This window comes from Bos indicus, chromosome 2, assembly GCF_029378745.1.
Source record: "Bos indicus isolate NIAB-ARS_2022 breed Sahiwal x Tharparkar chromosome 2, NIAB-ARS_B.indTharparkar_mat_pri_1.0, whole genome shotgun sequence".
Lineage (NCBI taxonomy): Eukaryota > Metazoa > Chordata > Mammalia > Artiodactyla > Bovidae > Bos > Bos indicus.
Window position 1 is genome coordinate 111020673 of NC_091761.1, and position 24039 is coordinate 111044711.

The 24039-nt window shown below is 39.8% G+C and overlaps 1 protein-coding gene across 1 annotated transcript in view; it reads left to right on the top strand.

Annotated features, from left to right (window-relative positions):
* The window catches only part of ACSL3 (acyl-CoA synthetase long chain family member 3), a 76041-nt gene that overhangs the window by 22411 nt on the left and 29591 nt on the right, over positions 1 to 24039 (top strand). The window contains exon 2 of the mRNA XM_019977627.2: positions 20785 to 21198. Within this exon, the coding sequence (XP_019833186.1) occupies positions 20821 to 21198 (378 nt within the window). The 5' untranslated portion in view covers positions 20785 to 20820. The remainder of the gene's footprint in view (positions 1 to 20784; positions 21199 to 24039) is intronic.

Sequence of the window (24039 nt, forward strand, 5' to 3'; positions counted from 1 at the left end):
AACTTTTTCACTCTCCTGTTTTACTTTCATCAAGAGGCTCTTTAGTTCTTCTTTTTTTGCCTTAAGGGTGGTGTCATCTTCATATCTGAGGTTACTGATATTTCTCCTGGCAATCTTGATTCCAGCTTTTTCATCCATCCTGGCATTTCACATGATATACTCTGCATATAAGTTAAATAAGCAGGGTGACAATATACAGCCTTGATGTATTCCTTTCCTAATTTGGAACCAGTCTTAATTGTATTATGACTGTAATTAACCAGGTTAATTGTATTGTGAAGTAAATAGAATTTCATAGATGATTTGAGAAACCCAGTGTCTTGAATTCTAAAACTTAGAATTCTACCTCTTCACATTTGGGAGCTACTCATATTCAGAAGTTCTAAGAGTTAAACAGATTTTGATTAGAATTTTATTTTAATGCTAGTTGTTAGTAGTATTATTAGTTAACATTAATATTAGTTATTAGTAGTCCCCCTAAAAATGACATGTAGAATTTAAATGAAAACATTAACAAATAGAATTGTATGTGAATACATTTAGATTCATTATCATTGCTACTCAATAGTATTTTAAATCTATGTTACAGATTCACAGCAAGTTGATGACTTTCTTGATGTTCAGTTATATTGATTAAAAAGGAAATTCTATCCACGATTCTAGTGATTCATATTTAAAATATTTTATAGAGTAGCGAAGTTTTGATGGCCTTCACTTGATCCAGTATTCTACATTTGGATGGTAGCAGAAAGTATTAGTTGTGTGTATAGTCGTGCAGCAGAGAGGAATTATTCAGAATTTTATTTTTGTATGTGAAGGTGATTAGAAGTTTGGAAGGAGATGGGACAATGTCAAGGTTGCTGCTCCCTTGACTTCACATGAAAAGATTTCTTAGAGTTAGGCCAAATACTTCTCATAGCTATCTTTTTTCTTACACCTTCTACTTTTAAAACACAAACTAGTTTTTGAACATTTATGAAAAAGCTGCAGAGGGCAGGAAAAACTGGGCACATCGAAGAATGGAAGAGAGGAGCAGGAAGACAACTCTTTGTCTTAGTAGCTTTTAATTTTGAAACCTGTTCAGATTAATGGTAAAATAATTGAGTTTATGAAAAGAAGAAAGCATTTTATGTAATGGGACTGGAGTGGGATCCAGAGACTGGGCTTCAGTAGTTCTTTGTCATAAAATCCAAGGATATGTAAGTATTTGCATGGAATATTAGATATGCAAAAAATACTAGTATATGTATTTTCTTAAACATAAATTTGTAATTATCTAACTAAAACTCATGGAAAGAAATTCCCAAAATTGACTAGCTGGCTAAGGTGGCTGAATGGACTGGTGCCAATTCCAAATACAAGATGTGTTAAGCATAGTTATTTTCCATTATTTTATAAGGGACTCAAGGATATATATGTGATTTCAGCCTCTTCTAACTTTTGAATCTTTATTGTGTGCTTAGTCGCTCAGTTGTGTCCGACTCTTTGTGGTACCATGGACTGTAGCTCGCCAGAGTCCTCTGTCCATGGGGATTCTCCAGGCAAGAAGACTGGAATGGGTTGCCATGGCCTCTTCCAGGGTATCTTCCCAACCCAGAGATTGAACCCAGGTCTCCCACATTGCAGGCAGATTCTTTACCGTCTGAGTCACCAGGGAAGCCCTGAGCCACCAGGGAATCTTTATTAAATCAGTAATAATAGCGCTGGGAATTGTGTACTTATTATGAGGCAAGTGTTATATTCTTTACATGCATTAGGTGTTTATGTGATACAGATATTTCTCTCCCCATTTTGCAGGTGAGGAAACGAGGGTTAGATAATTTATCTCAAGTGACATTTAGTATGAATGTTCTGAATGTTCATTGAATGTTCATCGGAAGGGCTGATGCTGAAGCTGAAACTCCCAATACTTTGGCCACCTCATGCGAAGAGCTGACTCATTGGAAAAGACCTGATGCTGGGAAAGATTGAAGGCAGGAGGAGAAGGGGATGACAGAGGAGGAGATCGTTGGATGCCATCACCGACTCAATGGACATGAGTTTGAGTAAACTCCGGGAGTTGGTGATAGACAGGAGGCCTGGCACGGTGCCGTCCATGGGGTCGCAAAGAGTCGGCCATGACTGAGCAACTGAACTGACTGGACTGACTGACATTTAGTAAGCAATTGAGCTAAGTGTCAAGCCTAGTCTTTTTGGCTCTATAGCCTAAGCTTTCAGTAAGAGTACAGTTGAATTGACTTTAGTACCTTCAGAATCAGAGGGAAGAAGAAATTATCAAGGTAAAACAAAATATTAATGTTGGTACCCACAGTTTTATATATATATATAAACAAATTTAAAATGCTACTAAAACTTACATTGTGTTTTGTAATTTATGTAGAGTGCTTTCACCTACTTTCCTGTTTTTCTCTCAAGGGAGTTTTGTGAGGTATTTGTTATCACCCCAGTTTTACAGTGAATCTGAAGCTTGGGGATGCTGATTGACCTGAAGCTTGGGGATGCTGATTGACTTGTCCCATGTTACACAGCAGGTGAATGAGGGGCCATCATCAAACCTAGAGCATAGCTGTAGTTCTGAAAGGAACAGATCTGTTGAACAGTTTTTATGTGCAATCAAACCAGTGTTGCAGGTAGTAGGACCTTTAGTAGATCTTATAAAAAGTGTGTAAATGAAGCAAATACCTGTCTGCTTTGAAACTCCACATGAAAAAGAAATTTGTACCAAAACCAGCTATACTACTAACTAGCATTTATCATGCCTTTGCATTTTTCCAGAGTCCCTTATTACCTGTTCTGTGCTTAGTCACTCAGGTCATGTCCAACTGTTTGCAACCCCATGGACTGTAGCCCGCCAGGCTCTTCTGTCCGTGGGGATTCTCTAGGCAAGAATACTGAAGTGGGTTGCCGTGCCCTCCTGCAGGGAATCTTCCCAACCTAGGGATCGAACTCAGGTTTCCCGCATTGCAGGCAGATTGTTTACCGTCTGAGCCACCAGGGAAAGTCCCCCTTATTATCTACTGCACTTTAAATTTCGTGCATATGGGGAAATAAGGTACAAAAAAGTTATTTCATTAATATCACACTTAACTACTGGTGGATCTCAGGCTGTAACTGGTTTGCTTAGTTCAGGAAATGATTAATGGCAGGATGACTGGCTCATTCTGGTTTGCTGGGACTTCCCTGGTTTTAGTACTAAAAAGTCCTGAATCCCAGGAAACCCTAAAGTCCTAGGCAAACCAGAGTGGTTGAGTATCCTGATTGTCCCACTTTGTGACGGATTGGGGATACGAGTAGGGTTCCCATACAAAATACCAGGCATCGGAATTTCAGATAAGCATTGAATAATGTTTTACTATGTGTCCCAGATATTGCATGGACATATGTTTGCTGAAATTTGTTGTTTAGTTGAAATTCAGCTTTTAACTGGACTGAGTTTTTGTTATTTGTTAAATCTGGCAACCTTAAGGAAGAGTGAAGGGACATTCCAGTGTGTAAATCCACTTTACTGCCTTCTTGCGTGTGGACCTCAGGCTTTTATACATTTATCTGTGTAAGAGATCACCTGGCAGTTTCCTTTTCTGGGGTGCTTGACTCGTTCTTTTAGCCAGGTGGCCAGAGATGTGAGAGATCAGGATGAATGTATGAAATCTGATTTTGCCAATGCATTAAAACTTGTGTGTGTTGATTTGAGCAGTTCTCCTTTACTTGGCAGGAAATTTAACCCAGATCTGAACTCCTCTCCTCTTTGTTGGATCTACCAGCTAAATCTCATAGACTACCCACATCATCATTAGACTTTGTGTTAAAAAGTACTTCTGTTTAAATAGTACATTCATGTGATTCAGAATGAAAAGGAAGTAAGGGCTTTCCATACTCCTTTCTTAAACTTGTTCTTTTTCCCACCGTGGAGACAATCTCATCTGATTGGAAAATATTAAGTTTTTGAAATGAATTTGTAGAAGTCTTCTCATTGAGGGTTTTTCCTTGTTTGTTATTTAAAACTGAGAACTCTTTTCTTACTTGTTTTCCCTTTACCCCCCAAAGGAGAGGGGAAAGTACCTTATATAGAAGACAGAAATGGGTTCCACAGGTCATTTAAATCTCCAATGTTTGATGGTCTGTTGGTACTTCTAAATCATTTTAGGAGTCCTTTACATCAGTAGAATAGAACTAGTTTAATTCCATCAACATTAGTGGTGAGCAAATTAGGGTCTAGTGACTTGAACAATGACATAGTATTTGGTTGCAGAGCTGAGATTGGTGTAGGTGTGTATTTGAGTATTCTTGTGCACAGATGTATTTATTAAAATCCTTGTTCTAAGTCAGTCAGAAAAAGATAAAGATTCCCCTGTCTAATTTCTTTGTTTCTTATTTAATTTTATGCCAAGACCCAACATTTTTTCTTTTTAAAAAAAAAAATATCCGTCTTGGACTTTATTTAGAAAAGGAAAGTGGAATAAAAGTAGTAAATTTAAATTATTTCAATCAGGGTTAGGGAAGTCAAGGTACTGTATTTGTAGTTCAAGGAGAATACCCAAGAGTCCTAAGTTATTTCAACTATTAGTATAAAAGGACTGAAAATCTAAAAAGTACAGTGGAGGACTGAAGATTATGTAAAGTTGTCTCTCTTCAGCAGCTTTTTAATTTTTAAAAATATTTCCAAAATTTTAATTTTGAAATTTAATGTTGCTTTTCCTTTATTGAAGCATAGTTGATTTACAGTATTGTGCATTTCAGGTATATGGCAAAGTGATTCAGATAGATATCTGTATTTTAGATTATTTTCCCATTATAGATTATTATGAGATATTGAATGTAATTCTCTGTGCTATACAGTAAATCCTTGATGCTTATCTATTTTATGTATAGTATTAATAGTTTGTAGCTTTTAATCCCATACTCCTGATTTATCCTCCCTCCCTTCCCCTTTGCTAACCTAAGTTTGTTTTCTGTTTTAAGAATCTGTTTGTTTTATGTGGATCCATTTGTATTATTATTATTTTTATCCTTTTGAGAAAGCTGAATTTTTATTTTATTTTATTTTTTTTTTTTACAGAATACTTTCTTTTTTTTTTTTTTTTAAATTTTATTTTATTTTTAAACTTTACATAATTGTATTAGTTTTGACAAATATCAAAATGAATCCACTACAGGTATACATTGATTTACATTGTTTCAGGTATACAGCAGAGTGATTTCAGTTTTTATATATATGAAGAATACACATAAGAATTGTTATATATATATATAAATATATATACTCACTTGTATATATATGTAAAGAATGTATAATAGAATATAAATACCTTTTCAGATTCTTTTTCTTTATCAGTTATTTCAAAATACTGAGTATAGTTTTATGTACTATACAGAAGGTCCTTGTTGGTTATCTATTTTATATATAGTGGTGTGTATATGTTATTTCCAAGTGCCTAATTTTCCCTGCCTCCCTTTCTCCTTTGGTAACTATAAATTTGTTTTCTGTGTCTTAGGGGTCTATTTCTGTTTTGTAAATAAGTTCATTTGTATCTTTGTGTTTAGATCTGCATATAAGTGATATCTATGATACTTTCTCTGACTTGGTATGGTAATAGATCCATCCATGTTGCTGTAAATGGTGATATTCTTTTTTATGGCTGTGTAGTATCCCATTTGTGTGTGTGTGTGTGTGTGTGTGTGTGTGTGTGTGTGTGTGTTCTTTACCCATTCTTCTGTCAGTGGACATTTAGGTTGCTTTTCCTTAGGACATTCAGAAGCAATAGTTCATGGCTATTGTAAATAGTAATAGCTGCCATGAACACTGGGAAGCATATGTCTTTTTGAATTAGAATTTTCATCTTTTCCAGATATATGCCCAGGAGTAGGGCTGCTGGATTATATGGCAGCTCTATTTTTAGTTTTATACTGTTTTCCATAGTGGCTGCACCAGACTGCATTCCCACCATAGGATGGGTTCCTTTTCTCTACACCCTCTCCATTATTTGTTATTTGGAAATTCTCATTGTGGTTTTGATTTTCATTTCTCTACTAATTAGTGATGTTGAACATCTTTTCATATGGCTGTTGGTTGTCTCTGTGTCTTCTTTTGAGAAATATCTATTTAGGTCTGCTGCTCATTTTTCGATTGTTTCTTTTTTTTTTTTTTGGATACTGAGCTCTGTGAGCTGTTTGTATAGCTGTTTGTACATTTTGGATATTAATTCCTAGTTAGTCTTGTTGCAAATATTTTCTCCCATTCTGTAGGTTGTCTTTTTATGGTTTCCTTTGCTGGGCAAAAGTGTTTAATTAGATCTTATCTGTTTATTTTTGCTTTTATTTCATTTGCCTTGGGAGACTGGTTAAATTTATTTCTAGCTTTTTTTTTTTGGACACAATTTTTTTTTTAAGCTTTTTATTTTGTATTGGTGTGTAGCTGATTAACAACATTGTGATAGTTTCAGTTGGACATTGAAGGAACTCAGCCCTACATGTATATGTATCCGTTCTCCCCCAAACTCCCCTCCTATCCAGGCTGCCACATATAAATATGTATACTCACTTGTATATATATGTAAAGAATGTATAATAGAATTCTATATTATATAATAATATATATATTATATAATAATTGGGCAGAGTTCCATGTAGTATATAGTAGGTCCTTGTTGGCTCTCCTTTTTAAATACAGCAGTGTGTACATGTTCACTGATATACAACTTTAAATGGGATTTTTTTAACTGCTTTTCAGTTTTTAATTTAAATATATTTGTGGTGAAGACTTGAATTTTCCTCCCTCCTTCCTTCCTTTCTCTCCTTTTCCCTTTCTTCTTCCCTTCCAATGTGTCTTTAGCGCCAAAAGCTTTATTTTCTGAGATTAGAATAAATAAAAGCCTTGTAGTTTTCTTAAAAAGAAAAGATCAAACCATTATTTCCTCATCACATTTCCTAGTTGTGAACTGAAAGTTCATTTAATCCAGATGGTAACATGACTCAGTCCTCTAAAAATGTCCTTAATAGACTTTCTGGTCCAGAATCTCTTGACCTTTTTAATTTGTTGTATTGAGGAAGTACTTACATGGATTAATGGGCTTGATTTTTAGCTGTACAGTCTAATTTCATTCATAAAACAGTAACAGCTGTGAGGTCAGATTTCAGATTTTAAATGTTGTTAAAGATTTTATTAATATTTGAAGTTTTAGAAAGGAAAAATCTTTTTCAGTAAAGGAAGAGTGAGAATAAGTGCAGTACTGAGTCAAGGTAATAAATTAGCTTATATGTAAGAGTTAAAAATTTTCCTACAGTTGGGTCTGGGTGGTGTGTTTTTGTTTTTCCAGCAGTGCGCACAGTAAGTGAATGTTAAAACCATCCTTCTGAAGCAGATGTGTATGTTTCATAATTTTATTAGGATCTTAGTATTGGGAGACTGGGAAGCAAACATGTTCATCAGAGCCAGGGGCCTGCCTAAAGAAACGCTTTACTGATAGCAAATCATAATTGCTGGCTGCATTTCCCATTACAACTCATAAAGCCTAGTTCTGGGAAGGAAATCTTTCTTTCTGCCCTTGTGACCCCAGTTTCTCATTTCAGAATAAGTAATTTGGATAATTTATCAGGACTCTTTTGGTTCTGTAGGAATGTGACTGCAACTTTTGTGGAAAGGAGAATATATAAGTCGTGAGGGCCTTTTTATCTTCCTTTCCCCCCTTTTAAACTAATAATAAAGTATTAGCTCTAGAGTTTAGGGAGTGTGGGGAATTAAAGTTCAGGTGGGCTTTGGAGTCAAACATTTTGGTTAAAATTTCACCTCATCTGTTAGATGTGTCTTTGGACACAATCTGCCTGAGATTGGGTTTTTGTGACAATTAAAATGAGATGATACAAAGCTCCCTACACCGTACTTCTTTGCTTGATACTCAGAATTGCTTCCCATTTATTGCAAGTTGGGTGAAAATTATAGTTAGACTTCTTGCCACCAAATACAGATTTTTGCTTTTCATCACTGTGCAATTCACTTACTTAAACTTTGTTAGAGATAAAATGCTAAGCTGAATATTTTTCCAGATATGAATAGTTATGTAGTCTGGATGCATATTTAGTGTTGTAGGCTACAAGGAAGACAGAGCGGGGAATAGAATTGGGTGGTGGGCAAGGTTTAACCAAGACATCAGTTAATTGTCTGTGGGCATCACAATGCCCCCTCTGGAGCATTTTCTTGTCACCTTTTCTCCCTGTGTGGGTCACTCTCTCTGCCCCCAGTGAATTTGTAGGAGAATTTTCAAGTGTAGGGGTTCTTTCTCTGCTCTGGAAGTTGAAGTTTCAGATGTATTTTCTTGGTGGGGGTGAGTATAGGAGCGTAGAAGACTCTCTGTGTTGTCAGGGTAAACATAATAAGGTTTATTGTCCCTCCTGTGGCTATGACAAGGGTCGTGGATTCAGAGCAACTCCTGTTTCCATTGTCAGTTCTCCAACTTGTGGAGGTTGATGGGTTGAGACATTGTTATGTGGCATCTCTCCTGAGCCTGTGACATTGTTGTAGATGAACATGTCTGAGCAGGCAGAACCATGGAATATTACAGTGTGAAGGTGGTCCCTTTGACTGCCTGTGCCCCCTACCCCATAAATTCAGGCATTTACAGTTTTTTTTTTTTTTTTTTTACTGTTATTGAAACACGTTGTCTCTGGAAGCTTTTCATATGAGGATTTGTAGCTTTTTGTGGGGAGGGGGAGTTAATACAGGTTGTATGACTATGATATTACTGATACCCCTTGGTAACAATTTAACATCAGAATTTCATATACTCCTGAAGCATATTATTTGAAGGTGATTTTGCAGCTGAGTATTCATCTCCATTACTTTATGTATAATTATTTTCATAACTCCAACTTCTGTCTTCTCTTTTCTGACAATTACTCATAATTCTGTCTGCCCTCCTTCTGCCTCCACTCTAAGTCTCCTGTGTTCTTCTCAAATAATAGATACCACACAGGGAAAGATTTTCTTTTAACTTGATCATTATGAGTTTAAACAAAAGCTAAGTAAAATTATGTAAGATGTAAATAACTTATTTTGACGTAATACAGTTGACCAATCTATATAGAATATTTTAAAAACATTTCAGGCGTTTGAACCTAACTAGGTATAATCACACAGTTTCACATTTAAAGATTTAGTGTTGACTAATCTTTCATTGCATAAATAATGATGGTGCCAGTGCTTAGTCGCTCAGTTGTGTCTGACTCTTTGAGACACCATGGACTGTTTGCTGCCAACTCCTCTGTCCATGGGATTCTCCAGGCAAGAACACTGGAGTGGGCTGCCATTTCCTTCTCCAAAATAACGATGGGTCATCTTCTAAAGTTAAACTTGACTCATCTTGTTATTTTAATTAGCAGTTGTAAGAGTATAGTAAAGGTGGACGTTATTATAGTCTTCAAAGATTAATGTACTTTGACCAATTATAGCTGCTTTCAATTTTTTTATAATTAGTACGGTACGTTGAAGTCCCTCTAGGTTAACTACATGTACATATAACTTATTTTTAATGGCTGTATATCATCTACATTGTGGATGTATAAGTTCTTTAACCGTTCTTTGATTTTAAATTGTTTTCTGTTTTCAGTTGTTCAAAAAAAAATTTCCAGACAATTTTCCTATCTAGTAGGATTTATTCAGGGATTGGGGATTAGTTCAGGGATTGGGCAGCATCCAGTCTAGCAGACAGAAAGGAGCTCCAAAGAGTTGTACGAAGCAGGAGATTTTTTTTTTTCCCCCCTGGCAGACCATGTGGCATGCAGGATCTTAGTTCCTCACTAGGGATTGAACTGTGTCCTCTGCAGTGAAAGTGCAGATTCTTAACCACTGGACCTCCAGGGAAATCCCAGCAAGAGATTTTTATAGATAACAATAAGTGAGAGAAAGGAAATTATGCTGGGCATTTGCTGCTTGGTTCAAGAGGGTTACTTTCCTTTATATGGAGCAAAGGGTGGGATTGGAGCCGGGTCAAGTAACTTGTGCTGAGCAGGCAAGGCTGATTGGATAACAAACGCCTGCAGTTTCTGGGAAAGCTGAGCACAGAAACTTAGCCAGGTTGTACTTTGCTAACATGGGGTTTAGCATGAGCTACTCCATCTTGGGCCTAATCTGGTTACTTCAACAGTTTTTTGCCTTTGAAGCAGTACTACCTACATCCTCTAAGCCTTGCCTTCCAACTATATGCTTACCATAATTCCTTGTTGTTATAGTCATCTCTCCTTTTGTTCCTTAAATACTAGAACCTCAGGCTTTCTGTCACTCATTACTGCTGTCCTATCCTGAGTCTTAATGGTTTCAGTCTTACCACAGCCTTTCCGCTCCTTGGCCTCCTGTCCTTATTAAATGATCTCATATTCCAGTCTGCCTCTGCTTCCCCTTTCTCCATTACTATATGTATACCTCCCCATGAGCAGTAACTAAACACCCTCAGCAGTCCTAACTTGAGACATTCTACGCAGACTACTTACTACCTCCTGTGGTTCCAACTTACTCCTTTTTAGTACCTCAACTCCAACAATTCTGTTGGAAGAGAGGATCTCCTTCTGTTGATCTGTGTCCTCATAAACCTTTCCCTCCTCATGGCATTCCTTTCTCAAGCTAAAATTCCCTTATCAGTCATTTAATTCACTGCCTTGGAAATAGTCTTAATTACCACCCCCCCCCCGCCCCCGCTTTACCCTGTTTTGTTCTGCTGTTGCTGCTAAGTTGCTTCAGTTGTGTCCGACTCTGTGCGACCCCGTAGACGGCCTCCTACCAGGCTCCTCTGTCCCTGGGATTCTCCAGGCAAGAACACTGGAGTGGGTTGCCATTTCCTTCTCCAATGCATGAAAGTGAAAAGTGAAAGTGAAGTCGCTCAGTCGTGTCCGACTCTTAGCGACCTCATGGACTGCAGCCTACCAGGCTCCTCTGTCCATGGGAATTTTCAGGCAAGAGTACTGGAGTGGGGTGCCACTGGTTCTGGTGCTTGCCTGATAAAATCCCATTGTTGGTTCATTACGCTCTCCCTGATCCGTATTTGTGCTCCGCCAGCTGGCCTTGTCAGGGAAGCACACAGCTGGCTTGATCCGTGTCACTTCACATCCATGACTGCTGACCACAGGTGGGCCTTGTGAGCTGCCAGGTGAGCCTGCTGTGTCTCCTACTCCACTCAGTCTCCTGTAAGATAGATGACTATCTTACATTTTTCTTTTTCAATTTTCTAGGCGTTTCCTTTCTTTCTCCCTCTTAGCTGGTGTTGCTTCCTGTTACTCTGATCACATAGAAGCACCCAGAAGAGGATCTCCCACCAGCTCCTTCCCACCCACATGCCTTCCTGTTCCTGTCTGAGGCCAGCCTCTTCCACTTGGGTCCCATGCTCACCCTCTCTCCTACCCAAAGATGTTACTGTCTTCTGCACACAGTTGACCCTTGATATCTGTCATCTGCATCCATGGATATGGAGAGCTGGCTGTACTGTGTCATTTTACGTAGACAGCTGGAGTATCCCAGGAGTTTCCTGGAAACGGTCTTCCTAGGATTCAGAGTAATGACTGTAATCCTTATCTTTCCTCTTTTGGGTCATAGCCATCACTGTCCTTGCAAGCTATACTATCTCTTACTATAAATTTTATTTTATTAGCCACCCTACACAGCCTGTGGGATCTTAGTTCCCTGACCAGCAATCGAACCTGGACCCTGGCAATGAAAGCACCAAGTTCGAGCCACTGGACTGCCAGGGAATTCCCGTGTCTCTCTAATTTTAAAACAAAAGGAATGGCTTTGTCCTGCCCTATTACTCATTTCTCTAATCCTCTTCCTAGAGATCTCTTCTTATTTTTTCTTTAACTGTCTCCAGTTGGGCTCTGATCTTTAACCTCAGTTCTTTTCAAGGTTGATAGTGACCTTCACATTGTCAAATCCAGTGTCTAATTCTCAGTCCTCCTTTTTTTTTTTTTTTTTTTGAATTAAAAAAAAAATTTTTGTCTTTCCATGTGGCTCAGCTGGTAAAGAATCTGCCTGCAATGTGGGAGACCTGGGTTCGATCCCTGGGTTGGGAAGATCCCCTGGAGAAGGGAAAGGCTGTCCACTCCATTATTCTGGCCTGGAGAATTCCACGGACTATATAGTCCTTGATGTGGCAAAGAGTCAGACACAATTGAGTGACTTTCACTTGATTTTCTTTTCACTTTCATTTAAAAAAAAATTGTATATATAACAGTTTACCGTTGTCTGGTGCATTGGCATCAAGCATGCTCACACTGTTGTGCACCGTCAGCTGTCTCCAGACGTTCCCATCATCCAGCAAACACAGCTTTCATTCCCTCGGCTCCTGGCAACTCACCGTCTCTGTGCCTTTGCTTATTGTAGGTATCTCACATAAGCGGAGTCAGATATTTGTCCTTTTGTGTCTGCCTTATTTCACTTAGCATGATGTTTTCAGGGTTCATACATATAGCATGTATCAGAACTTCATTCTTTTTTTAAGGCTGAATAATATTTTATTGTGTGGCAGTCACATTTTGTTTATACATTTACCTGTCTTGAATATTCAGCTTGTGTCTTTCAGCTGTTATGAAATGCTGCTGTGAACTTTGGTGTACAGATACCTGTTTGAGTCCATGCTTTCAGTTCTTTTGGAAGTATGCCCACAAGTGGAATTGCTGGATTGTTGTTTAATTTTTTAAGGGACATCTGTTTTCAGTAGCAGCTGTACCATTTTACATTCCCACCAGCATTAGTAAGTGTTCCGGTTTCTCCACTTCCGCCTCCAGGCCAGTGCTTGTCATATTCTTTTTTTTCCTTCCTTTTTGATAATGGGTGTGAAGTTTCATCTCATCGGTGCCTCGGTTTACATTTGTCTTGGTTGACAGCACGTGTACAGCTGATCGGTCCTCCTTGACTCCACTGTCCTGTTCCTCTGTCAACACTGGCTTCTCCTCTCCTGCCCTGTTTGCTGGCCCTTCTACATGTGGACATGCCACAGGGTCTGCCATTTGCATGTGTTCCCACTTCCGAGGTCATCTCAGCCAGTCTCACAGTTGAAATATCATAAATAGGCTGAGAATTCCCAAAGTTATCTCCATCAAACAGAATTAGTTTTTTTTTGGCCGGGGCGGGGAGGGGAGGGGAGCAAAATCTGCCGTCTTGCAGTCTTCCCTTCTCAGTAAATGCAGCTCAGTATTTTTTCGATGTCTCAAGCCCCAAACTTCAGAGTTGCTTTTGACTCCTCTTTTTCTCTCTCACTGTATCCAAAGCTGTACCTTCAAAACACAGTCAGAAGCAGGTCTTTTCTCACTGCCTCCTTCGTCCCCATTCTGATCTAAGCCAGTATCATCATCTGATCCCCGTCAGAGCCCCCGCAGCAGCCACAGTCATCCTTTGCACGGTAGATCAGATGGTCTCACTCGAGCCAGCTCAGTTCTCATGGTGGTGCCAGCCCTGCAGGATCTGATCCCTCTCAGCATCCTCTCCACCCTTATCTCCACTCGCTGTTCCCTTCCTCCCTGGGCTCAGCTAGAATGCTCTTCTTCCAGGTACCAGGTGACTGTCTACTCACAACCTGCGAGATGCCGCCTCTTACAGTTTTATGATGCAGCAGTTGTCTGCTCTCCCAAATTTATTCCCTTGCACCTGCTTTGTTTTTCTTAGTAGCTCCGGTACCTCTTGGTATTTAGTTATTTGTGCGTGGTCTGTTTGCTCCCCAGATTTTGTTTATGACCATGACTTCGTCTTCTGAAAGTGTTCTGGGTGTGGAGTCTGTGTTCAATATTTGTTTGGCAAATGAGTGATTGAATGCTTGTTTTTATGTGTTTGGTAAGCACTTGCTTTTCTGTAGAATAGTGTTCTGAATGTGGGATTGCCAAGGGGGTGTGTGTGTGTTTTTTAAATACTGCCAGATTATCTCAGTGCACTCTGGATATTGTAGTCTTTTACATGTTTGTGAAACTATTGGATAAAAATTAGTATGCCTTCATTTGAATCTTGATTACAAGTTTAGGAGAACATATTGTCTGTATGTTTTAGCCATCTGCTTTTCCTTTTTTGGGCTTCTCTGTATGTGTTCTTCGCCTAGTTTTCCTTTTTATTGCTTGAATTAAAAAAATTATTGAAATTCTTTGTATATCTTGTCATGGTATTTTTTTTTCCGTAAATGTCAAAATGTGGTTGATTTATAGTGTTTTAGGTGAAGAGCATAGTGATTCATTTATATATATTCTTTTTCAGATTCTTTTCCATTATAGATACAAGATATTGAATATATTCCCTGTGCTGTACAGTAGGTCCTTGTATTTTTTAAACCTATTTGGTATATAGTAGTGTTTATCTGTTAATCCCAGATTCCTAATTTATCACCCCCACCCTTTCCCCCTCGGTAACCATGTTTGTTTTCAATGTCTGTGAGTCTGTTTTTGTTTTGTAAAGAAGTTCATTTGTATAATATTTTTTAGATTTTCCATATAAGTGATATATGTTTATTCCTTTTTGATCTTTTTAAATTGTGTTTCACCATAAAGAAATATTAAATCTTTAAAATTTATATATAATTCAGTTCAGTTCAGTCACTCAGTCGTGTCCGACTCTTTGCAACTCCATGAATTGCAGCACACTGGTCCTCCCTGTCCATCACCAACTCCCGGAATTCACCCAAACTCATGTCCATCGAGTTGGTGATGCCATCCAGCCATCTCATCCTCTGTCGTCCCCTTCTCCTCCTGCCCCCAAACCCTCCCAGCATCAGAGTCTTTTCCAATGAGTCAACTCTTCGCATGAGGTGGCCAAAGTATTGGAGTTTCAGCGTTAGCATCAGTCCTTCCAAAGAGTACCCAGGACTGATCTCCTTTATCTGTAAGAATTGATAAGAAAATTTTGAAAATTGTGACTAGTGAAGGCCTCATCAGATATTTAAAGCAGCAGTTCTCAAATATTAGTGTCCATTAAAATCCCATGGTTGCTATTTAAAACCGAGTCCACCAGTAGTTTTCAGCTTGTAGGTATTGGGAAGGTGAGAAAGGGAAAGACGGGTCTGAGGAATCTCCATTAAATATGGTCTAAGGTAGTTCTGAAGGGGTTGGTCCATGGACCACAGATAAAGGAGCGCTGCTGTGAGTCTGTCCCTGGTGTGTGGTGTGTCAGCAGAGCTGTGGGCAGGTACATCCAAGAAACAGAACAGGGCTGAGAACTGAATCCAAGTATGAATTGTAAATTATTGAAGGTGACACTTTGGTTAGTTGAGAAAATGATGGTTTATTTTATAAATGTTCAGACAGTTCATCTGAAAGAAAAAGTTAGCTTTCTCCCTTACAATTGAGAAAAATAAACTCCATGTTGATTAAATATAAAGAATTTGCAAATACTAGAAAAAATATAGGGCATAGGGTGCTAGTGGTTTAATCCTGGCATGGATGAGGCCTTCTTAAACTAGATTGGAAACGTCCACACTGTGAAGGAAAAGATTAATAGACTTAATGGTTCAATGGAAGGTGATAATCATATTCTAAGGTGTGGCAACATAATGCAGTAGCTGTGACTGGTTTCCTAATGTGGATGAAGAATGTTGCCTTTCATATCAGTAAACAGAGGATGTTGTGGCCAGGAAGCCACAAGCCTCTGCAACTGCCTGAACTGAATCCTCAGGAGATTCAGGGTAGAGAAGAACAGAATACCGGCCCTAGACAGTTAAGGTGTGTATCAAAGGAATGATTTCAGCGAGCCAGGCTCTTGCATCTTCCTATGCATAGAAAGGCATTAATAAATTAATTAACTTGGTGTTTGTTTTTTTCTTCAATTATCAGAAATCTTTTGATGTGCAACTACCTGGTTTGTTTCTGCAGAACTCATATATACCCTGGCTCCATCTTTATCTCTCTGCAGCAGTCCTTCAGAGCTATCTGAGAGCCTGTCTCCTGGGCTTCAGTCCTCAGTATGTCTGCAGAATAAAACATAAACACTCGACTTTTTGGTTGTGTGTTCTTTTTATTTCAGTCAACACTAGTCTACATTTTCTGTAGATACTTGAGCAGATAGAAGGATGCAGAGTTTTGTTATTTTACCTAGTTTGTCTAAATCACTGTAGAAAAGTCAGATATCTTATTTGCATGTGACTGTTGCATCTAGGCTGCATCTGACACCACTTGCCTCTTTCCTCCCTTGACTTTCCTAACCCCGCCCTCTCCAAGTTCTCCTTCATTGATCTTTTCCTTGGGATTTCCCCTCCCTCAGTCTTGGCATTTGTTTCCCTCCAAAGTTTTCTGTTCTTGAACTTATCTTGGCGATCTCCTGTGTGTTCTCTTTGGGTAGCTCTGACTTCTTGTAACTTTCACAGCTGGTGTGTTTGGATGACTCACAGACATCTTAAACCCATTATGTTCAGACTTGTATGCCCCTCCCTTCCCCCAGTCTTCCAGCCACTGACCAGCCTCTTCATTGTATTTCGGTCTCAGTTGAAGGCACCACACTGTTTGCCCTCCTTTCCTTGCCTCTGCTGTAACTTGCAGCTTTATTCTGTTTGCAATCCAGGTACAGAACCACCCTCAGGTATTAAAGCAGAAAGATTTCAGTTGGAAAGGCTGCAGGAACAGCTGCCACCTTTGCCACCCGCTGGGCAGTTAGGAGCTGGGGATCCTAGCTGCTTGTTCCATGTCCTACTCAACACAGCCTCCTAACCGTGGAGGGGAGGATTATTTGTTATCTTTAATGTGCTTTCCTTCCCTCCAGTTCCTACTGCCTTCAGGTTATCCTTGAAAGTGAAAGTGAAGTCGCTCAGTCGTGTCCGACTCTTTGCGACCCCATGGGCAGTAGCCTGCACCAGGCTCCTCCGTCCATGGGATTTTCTAGGCAAGAGTACTGGAGTGGGTTGCCATTTCCTTCTTCAGGGAATCTTCCTGACCCAGGGATCGAACCCAGGTCTCCCACATTGTAGACAGACGCTTTACCATCTGAGCCACCAGGGAAGTTCAGGTTATCTTTGGTGTACAGTTATTTTCTAATACTGTGTGTTTCTGTACTTTGGAATGTAAACTAAGTTTCTTCCTCAGCATCAAAGGCCACAACAATTTGACCTTTAAAATTTGAGGCCTTTAATACCCTGCCCTCATCTCCTCATCCCTACCCTGCTCTCCTGGGTGGCTGATTGTTTCCTGAACTTTTGGTGTTCACGCTATATGGTATCATCTATTCAAAATCTCTCTTCCTCTGTCCACACTTTGAAGATCATAGTAAATTACTGTTTGGGCCAAGAAGACTTTTCAGAAAAAGCCTGAACCCACCTCTTCCTTTTACTGTACTCTTCCTGAAACACTACTCATTCTCAGTGATTAGTACTTACTGAAGTTTTATAGTTTCAGCTCTTATATTTAGGCCTATGATCTGTCTTAAGTTAATTTTTTTGTATGGTATAAGGGGTTCATCTTTGTTCTTTTACATGTAGCTGTCCAGTTGTTCCGGAGAAGGCAATGGCACCCCACTCCAGTACTCTTGCCTGGAAAATCCCATGGATGGAGGAGCCTGGTAGGCTGCAGTCCATGGGGTCACTGAGGGTCAGACATGACTGAGCGCCTTCACTTTCACTTTTCACTTCCATGCATTGGAGAAGGAAATGGCAACCCACTCCAGTGTTCTTGCCTGGAGAATCCCAGGGGCGGGGGAGCCTGGTGGGCTGCCGTCTATGGGGTCGCAGAGAGTCGGACACGACTGAAGTGACTCAGCAGCAGCAGTCCAGTTGTTCCACTGTTTGTTGAAGAGACTGTGTTTTCCCTGCTGAGTTTTTTGCTGTCTTATTGAAATCAGTTGTCCTAAGGTCTATTTCTGGACTCTCCGTTTGTTCCATTAGTCTGTATGTCCTCTTGCTAGTAGCACAGTGTCTTGATTAATACTGCATTGTATTAAGGCTGTTCCGGCTAGTTTGAATTTCCTTGTGAATTTTAGAAACAATTACTCTCTTAAGAGCAACAAACTCTCAAGTCAGCAGAGATTTTAATAAGCTTCATATTGAATCTGTACATCAGTTTGGGGAATGTTGTCATAAAATCCTTAAACAATGTTTTCTGTTTAAATCTTTAAACAATGTTTTGTGGTTTTCATGGTACAAGTTTTGCATTTCCTGTTATATCTCATCCTAGGTGTTTTTGAAAGGGTTGTAAAAAAAATTGTTTTCTTACCTTCACTTTTCTTTATTCATTGCTAGTGTATAGAAATACAGTTGATTTTTTTTTTTAATATTTACCTTATGCAATCTTTTGCTGAATTCTGTTCTGTTAGGTTTTCAGTGTATTCATTAGGATTTTCTATAATGCAGTCATATCATCTGTGGATAAAGGTAGTTTTTTTAAATCACAGTATTTTTAAATTTAAGATAGAAATATGCAGTATTAAATTTCAGAGTACTTAATGAGGTATTGTCATTCTCCTGGGTTATTAAGTGCATCTGTTCTCTGCAGTTCTGGTATCCTGGAAGTGGTAGGGCCCTTATTTTCATTGTACCACTTGTTTGTATGGAAACCTTCAGTGGCTCCCCATTCCCTTTCTGGCAGAAATCTAGATCCTTTGGACTCATTCTTCAAGGTACTACCTAACACATTGTCAAAGAAGAGAGCTGGGAATGGTGAACAGAGCCCAGAGATGAGTTGGGAGTCTTTGGCTACTCACAAAGTCTTTGGCTGCTTCTTTATGTGTGAGCAAATTCAGAGGGGTTCCTTACCTTTTAAAATTTGCAGAATTTGTGGTTTAATTTTTGAATAATGGTTTCCTTTAGTTCTCTGAGCATAGTTGTAATAACTACTTTGATACCTTGTCTGCTGAGCCTGACATTTGGGGTCTCTCGAGGATTTCTGCTGCCTGTTTTTCCCCCGATGTGTGGGTCATACTTTTCTGTTGATTTGCATGCCTCCTAATTTTTTGTTGTAAATTGGACATTTTAGTTATTTATTTAGATAGCAGTTCTAAAGACTAATGCCCCCCCCCTCCTTTTCTACACCTTCCTGTGTTGTTTGCTTGTTTAGTGACTTAGCTGACCGGTTTTGGTGAAGTTCACCTTTTCTGCAGTGGGTGTCCTCTGATGGTGCTCCTTCAGGGCCTAGCCTTGGGAACACATGCAGTTACTTGGAAGTGCCCTCTTCAGGGGGTGACAGCACGGTTTTAGTAGGGCTCCCTTTAGCCATCTGTCTCCATGACCTGCCTCTGTTGGCGCCACACCCAGCACATATTGTCCACTGCTAGCGAGTCAGTTGCTTTCTTGTTTTGGACAAAGCCGTGGGCCCTAAGATGCCCCACAGTGTGTCCAGTTAGATTAGATGCTCTTTGTAGGAGTTGTGTTTGAGGCAGTCTGAGCTTCCCTGGCTCCAGGAGGGGTCTTCCTCAGTGTCTCTTTCCATGATTCTGTTGAACTTCTCTGGATACCAAACTTCCCTTTGGCATGTTTTCTATTGTGGACCTACCAGCTGCATCTTAGGTGCTCACAACCAATGTCTCCTTTGTTTTCTCCAGTGCCATTGAGCTTGAACTTGTCTGTTCTGTGTTCCAACTAAGTCAGTCCTAAGTTAGTGACTGCTAAGGGGCTCTGTATCCTTTCAACCTGCTTCTCTGGCTTGTGGAGAATCTCTGTCCCACTGCTGCAGGGGCAGCACCTTGTCCTCTGCTCTTGGTCCTGGCCTTGTGTGCAGCCACTAGTGTCTGGAGCTGCTCTCCCCGCATCGACCTGATGAACCACAGTGCCCAGTATTCATGGTCTGCTGCATCAGCAGTAGAACTTCTGCCCTGAGCGGAGACGGGGTGAAGGGATTCCTCAGGGCTCTCGGCCACACTTTCCTGGAATAGAATTTCTGCAGCATGGAGGTGAAGAGTGTCAGAAATCACAATCCTGGAGGCAGAGCTGGATGGAGTAGTTGGTAGTTTGTTAACTGATAGTATCACCTACCCGCGGTAGAAAGGCTGCGTCCTCTGCCTAGTGTCCTTCTTCCCCACTCGGCTCAGGTATCACTGGCCAGAGAGGCCCACCCGAATCCTAGAGCGGCCTCTGCAGCCTTGCCTGGTCACCTCGTGTTTCCCTGACTGGGTTCACTCTTTCCTCATCGGGTTTCTTACCCACCACCTGGCGCTAGTTGTCTTAAACTCTCCCAAGGAATGTATCTGCTCCACGGGAGGAGAGGCTTAGGCTGTTTCCTTCCCTGTTCCAGTCCCTGACTTAACACATAGAAGATTCTCAATAAATCTGAGAAATGCAACATATAAAATGATCAAAGTCCGCTGCCTTCTTGCTTTATAATGTAACCTGTCTAAAGTGAAAAATATCTAGAATCTCTGTGGAAAGGGAATTTCATGCGGTTTGCTAACTCCAGTTGCTTGCGGCTGCCTGGAGTGAGACAAGGGGGCGCCCTGGGAAAGAAAGCAGTGGCTCCAGGGGCCGGGAGAAAGGAGACTGTGGCCTTGTACTAAGTGTTTGCCATCCTGAATGTAGTGAGACCCCAAAGAACAGGAAGTGGTGCAGTGTTGGTCTCCATCCTGTCGTAGGCCTGCTGGCTTGCTTTCACCACTGGGAAGTCTTTGTGGTTACTTGAGGTTAGGTTGGAAAAGCCACCTGTTTACAGAATGATGTGGAAGCTTTTCTGTAAAAAATTCCATGGTTAATAGATAACAGCACAAAATAAGTGTCCCACAAATAGCAGGAGTGGACAGCATGTTGGCTACTTATGGGGGGGGGGGGGCGGGGGAAGTCATCTGCCTAACTAATGTGAAGACTTTTCCTTTAAAATTATTGGAGAATGATTTTTGACCAATAACTTTCTTTCTTTTCCTTCTAGATTCTTACAGAAAGCTGTTAATTCTTTTTGAACACTATGAATAACCACGGGTCTTCAAAACCGTCTTCCATGAAGCTGAAACACACCATCAACCCCATTCTTTTGTATTTCATACAGTTCATAATATCACTTTATACTATTTTAACATACATTCCATATTATTTTTTGTCTGAGTCAAGACAAGAAAAATCAAACCGAACTAAAGCAAAGCCTGTAAATTCAAAACCTGACTCTGCATACAGATCTGTTAACAGCTTGGATGGTTTGGCCTCCGTATTATACCCTGGATGTGATACACTTGATAAAGTTTTTATGCATGCAAAAAACAAATTCAAGGACAAAAGACTCTTGGGAACACGTGAAATACTAAATGAGGAAGATGAAGTGCAACCGAATGGAAAAGTTTTTAAAAAGGTAATGTGGTCTTTCACAGCCTTTGAATTTGCTCTCAATAAAGAAATGGTGACAAGGGACAAATGCGACCTGCTTCTATTGGAATTTGCTGATGTGGCAGGAGAAATGGAGGTATGAGGGACTAGACTGCAGTCTGTTTCCTTTCTGTACCCCTGGTTTGGATTTATTCTGAATTTTACAAAGACATTGAGTGTGGAGCACTTCTGAGCCACCTGAGTGTCTACAAGGCTTGGAATAGAAGGTCTAGGGCAGTTTGGGGTTTGAAGCTGTATTCCCTGGTAGTTCCAGAAGCACCTGTGTGCTTGAGATTGCTCTGGGTTTTGGGGTGTGACCTGCTTTTTCTGATTATAATGTAAGTTCCATTGGATGTTTAATGTCTTGGTACTTGGGTTGTGACAAATGCCTTGTTTTTTTTCTTTTGGAGAATTTCTTTTCACAAATATTAAGCCATCCATTATTGATTTGAAAACAGAGGATAAGACCTCCTGTACTAGCAGTGTCACCTGGTGGCTCAGAGCCCGGACTCCAGATCCAGGCTGTGGGTGGATGTCTTGTCCTTGCCGCCCACCAGCTGTGTGTGGCTTTGGAAAAGCTACGTAACAAGTTTGCCTCCAGGGTCTTTATCTTTAACATGGAAGTAATGATCCTTCCTGACATTTTATTAGCATTCCTGATGAGCCAGGCTGCTTTAAGAGCTTTACATTTATCAACTTAGATAAGACTTAAAAAGCCCCATGGGTTAGGGTGAAAAGGGACACCCTCCTTTTCAGATGACAGCTCTGAGGCACACAGAGGTCACTTGCCCAAGGGCATTGCGGCTGGCGGGGGCCGCTGGGCAGAACCCAGGCTGACCAGCTCTGTGCTCCTTAGACTAATCCCAGCTCAGGGCTGTTGAGAGAACTGATAGAGAAAGAGCCTGAGAGAGAGATTTTGTGTGTGTGAGTGTATGTTCTATACTTATGTGTGTGGAATAGTTTGTGGTATCTAGTGTAAACGCTGTAGCTTCTATTATCATTTGGGAATTCACTGGGCAGAACTGTGTGAGTGACTGAAGGCACGTGGTGCAGCCCCTGTGAAGAACAGGAATGGCGTGAAAATGCTGTTTCTAAACTCGGGTGTGTGTGTTTCTTATAAACTGTTCTTGAAGCTCTGGTAGGTGAAAATTGAAGATACAGTTTTTTTTTAGAGTCAGTAAGATGATCTGTTAGTTGAGAATTTGGCTAGGTTAGAGGTTTAATACCTGTGTAGGTGAAGTTGTTTTTCTCTTAACTACCTTTTCCAACTGCATCCTGACTCCAGCTGCTTTTTTTCCTGTCGGTCATGAAGGAAGTCCCAGATCTTGGAGGAGAGTCCAAGTAAGCACAGCGATGGAATGAGATGTTCCCATTTCCTCCCATTACTGCAGAATGTGTGTGTGTGTGTGTGTGTGTGTGTCTGTATGTGTGTGTTGTTTTACTTAATGTGTAGGGAGGGGGTGGTGGTGGGGTTGAGAATGATATTATTTTACTTAATGGTCCATGAATTTTACCACACAAATTGTAGTGATCTTCAAAACATAAAGGAGATGTCAAGCAAGTTAATATCAGTAAGTCCTAGAAATTAAAAAAACTCTATTTTAACTCTGGACAGCAGAATCTGTATGTGTTCCTAACCTTCAAATAGACTGATGTTTTATCTAGTTTTATATGAACAGTCCTGACTTGTACTTGTTACTCAGACGTTAACAGTGCCCCCCCTTGCAATCTCAAGAGTGATTTGGATAAATTCTATGTTCACTCTACTTTTAAGGCATTTTTCCTATCTCTTTTGCTGACTTAGTTTTGCCTCACTTAAATGATTTTTTTTGCGGGGAGGGGGTGCTAAGTTGAAATCTAGCTGTGGTTAGTTAACGGCACGTTTCGAGAAATTGAGATCATATGGTTAAACATGTCTGATTACTCGTCTCTAGCCTATAGATTATAATTTGCAAAATACTTTATTATAGTGGCATCTGATTTTTGTCATATTTAGTCACTACTTTTTATGATTAAACATACCATCCTTCTTTCTGTCTCTGAGAGATCTGGTAGTTATAAAAGGTAATAAAAACACCTTTTAAGTGCTAAAGTTTTTCACTACTTTCTTTCTGTGCTTTTTGTATCTAAAATAAACATTCACATCTATCCTTTGACAAACTCCTGCTATTTGAATTCAAAGATAGGGTTCTCTTACGTTTAATGTAGCGTATATCACAAAAATCCTATCTTAGCAGAAAGTTTTATTTTTCTCCAGTCTCCCCCACACACAACATGCGTTTTATGGAGTTAGCACTATCAGTCATTCAGCACTCACAGCAGCAAACTAGTTCCCAAGTATTTGAAAAGGAGAAAAATATGGTGAATATGAAATTCTTCTTAATTCAAGTTATCTGTGTAATTAGGACAAAATAAAATCCTGGAGCTATCATAGTTGTTCCTTGAATGTGGCCAGATAACCCAGTGGTCACAAGCAAAGTTTTTATGCCCTGTGCATGTTTTTGCATGTGTGTTTGTATGTATGTATGTGAGTGTTACATGGTTCTTTTCCTCCCTCCTTGACCCTCTTGCGTTTGTATTCATTGTTTATTCAACAGAGAAATATTTGAACTCCAGTAAAAGTTAGAAGTCAAGAAAAACTATTTTCAGTTAATCGTTTCTGTCTCTACTACATCACTGTTAGAGGGTCTACCTAACACTGACATTTGCCATTAAATTTGCATGTAATTCATCAAACTTTTTCCAAAAGCCTTTATATAAACTTTGATATAAAAAATACATAATATTTCTTCTTATTTGAAATTAGACTCATTGGGAAAGTAGGTTT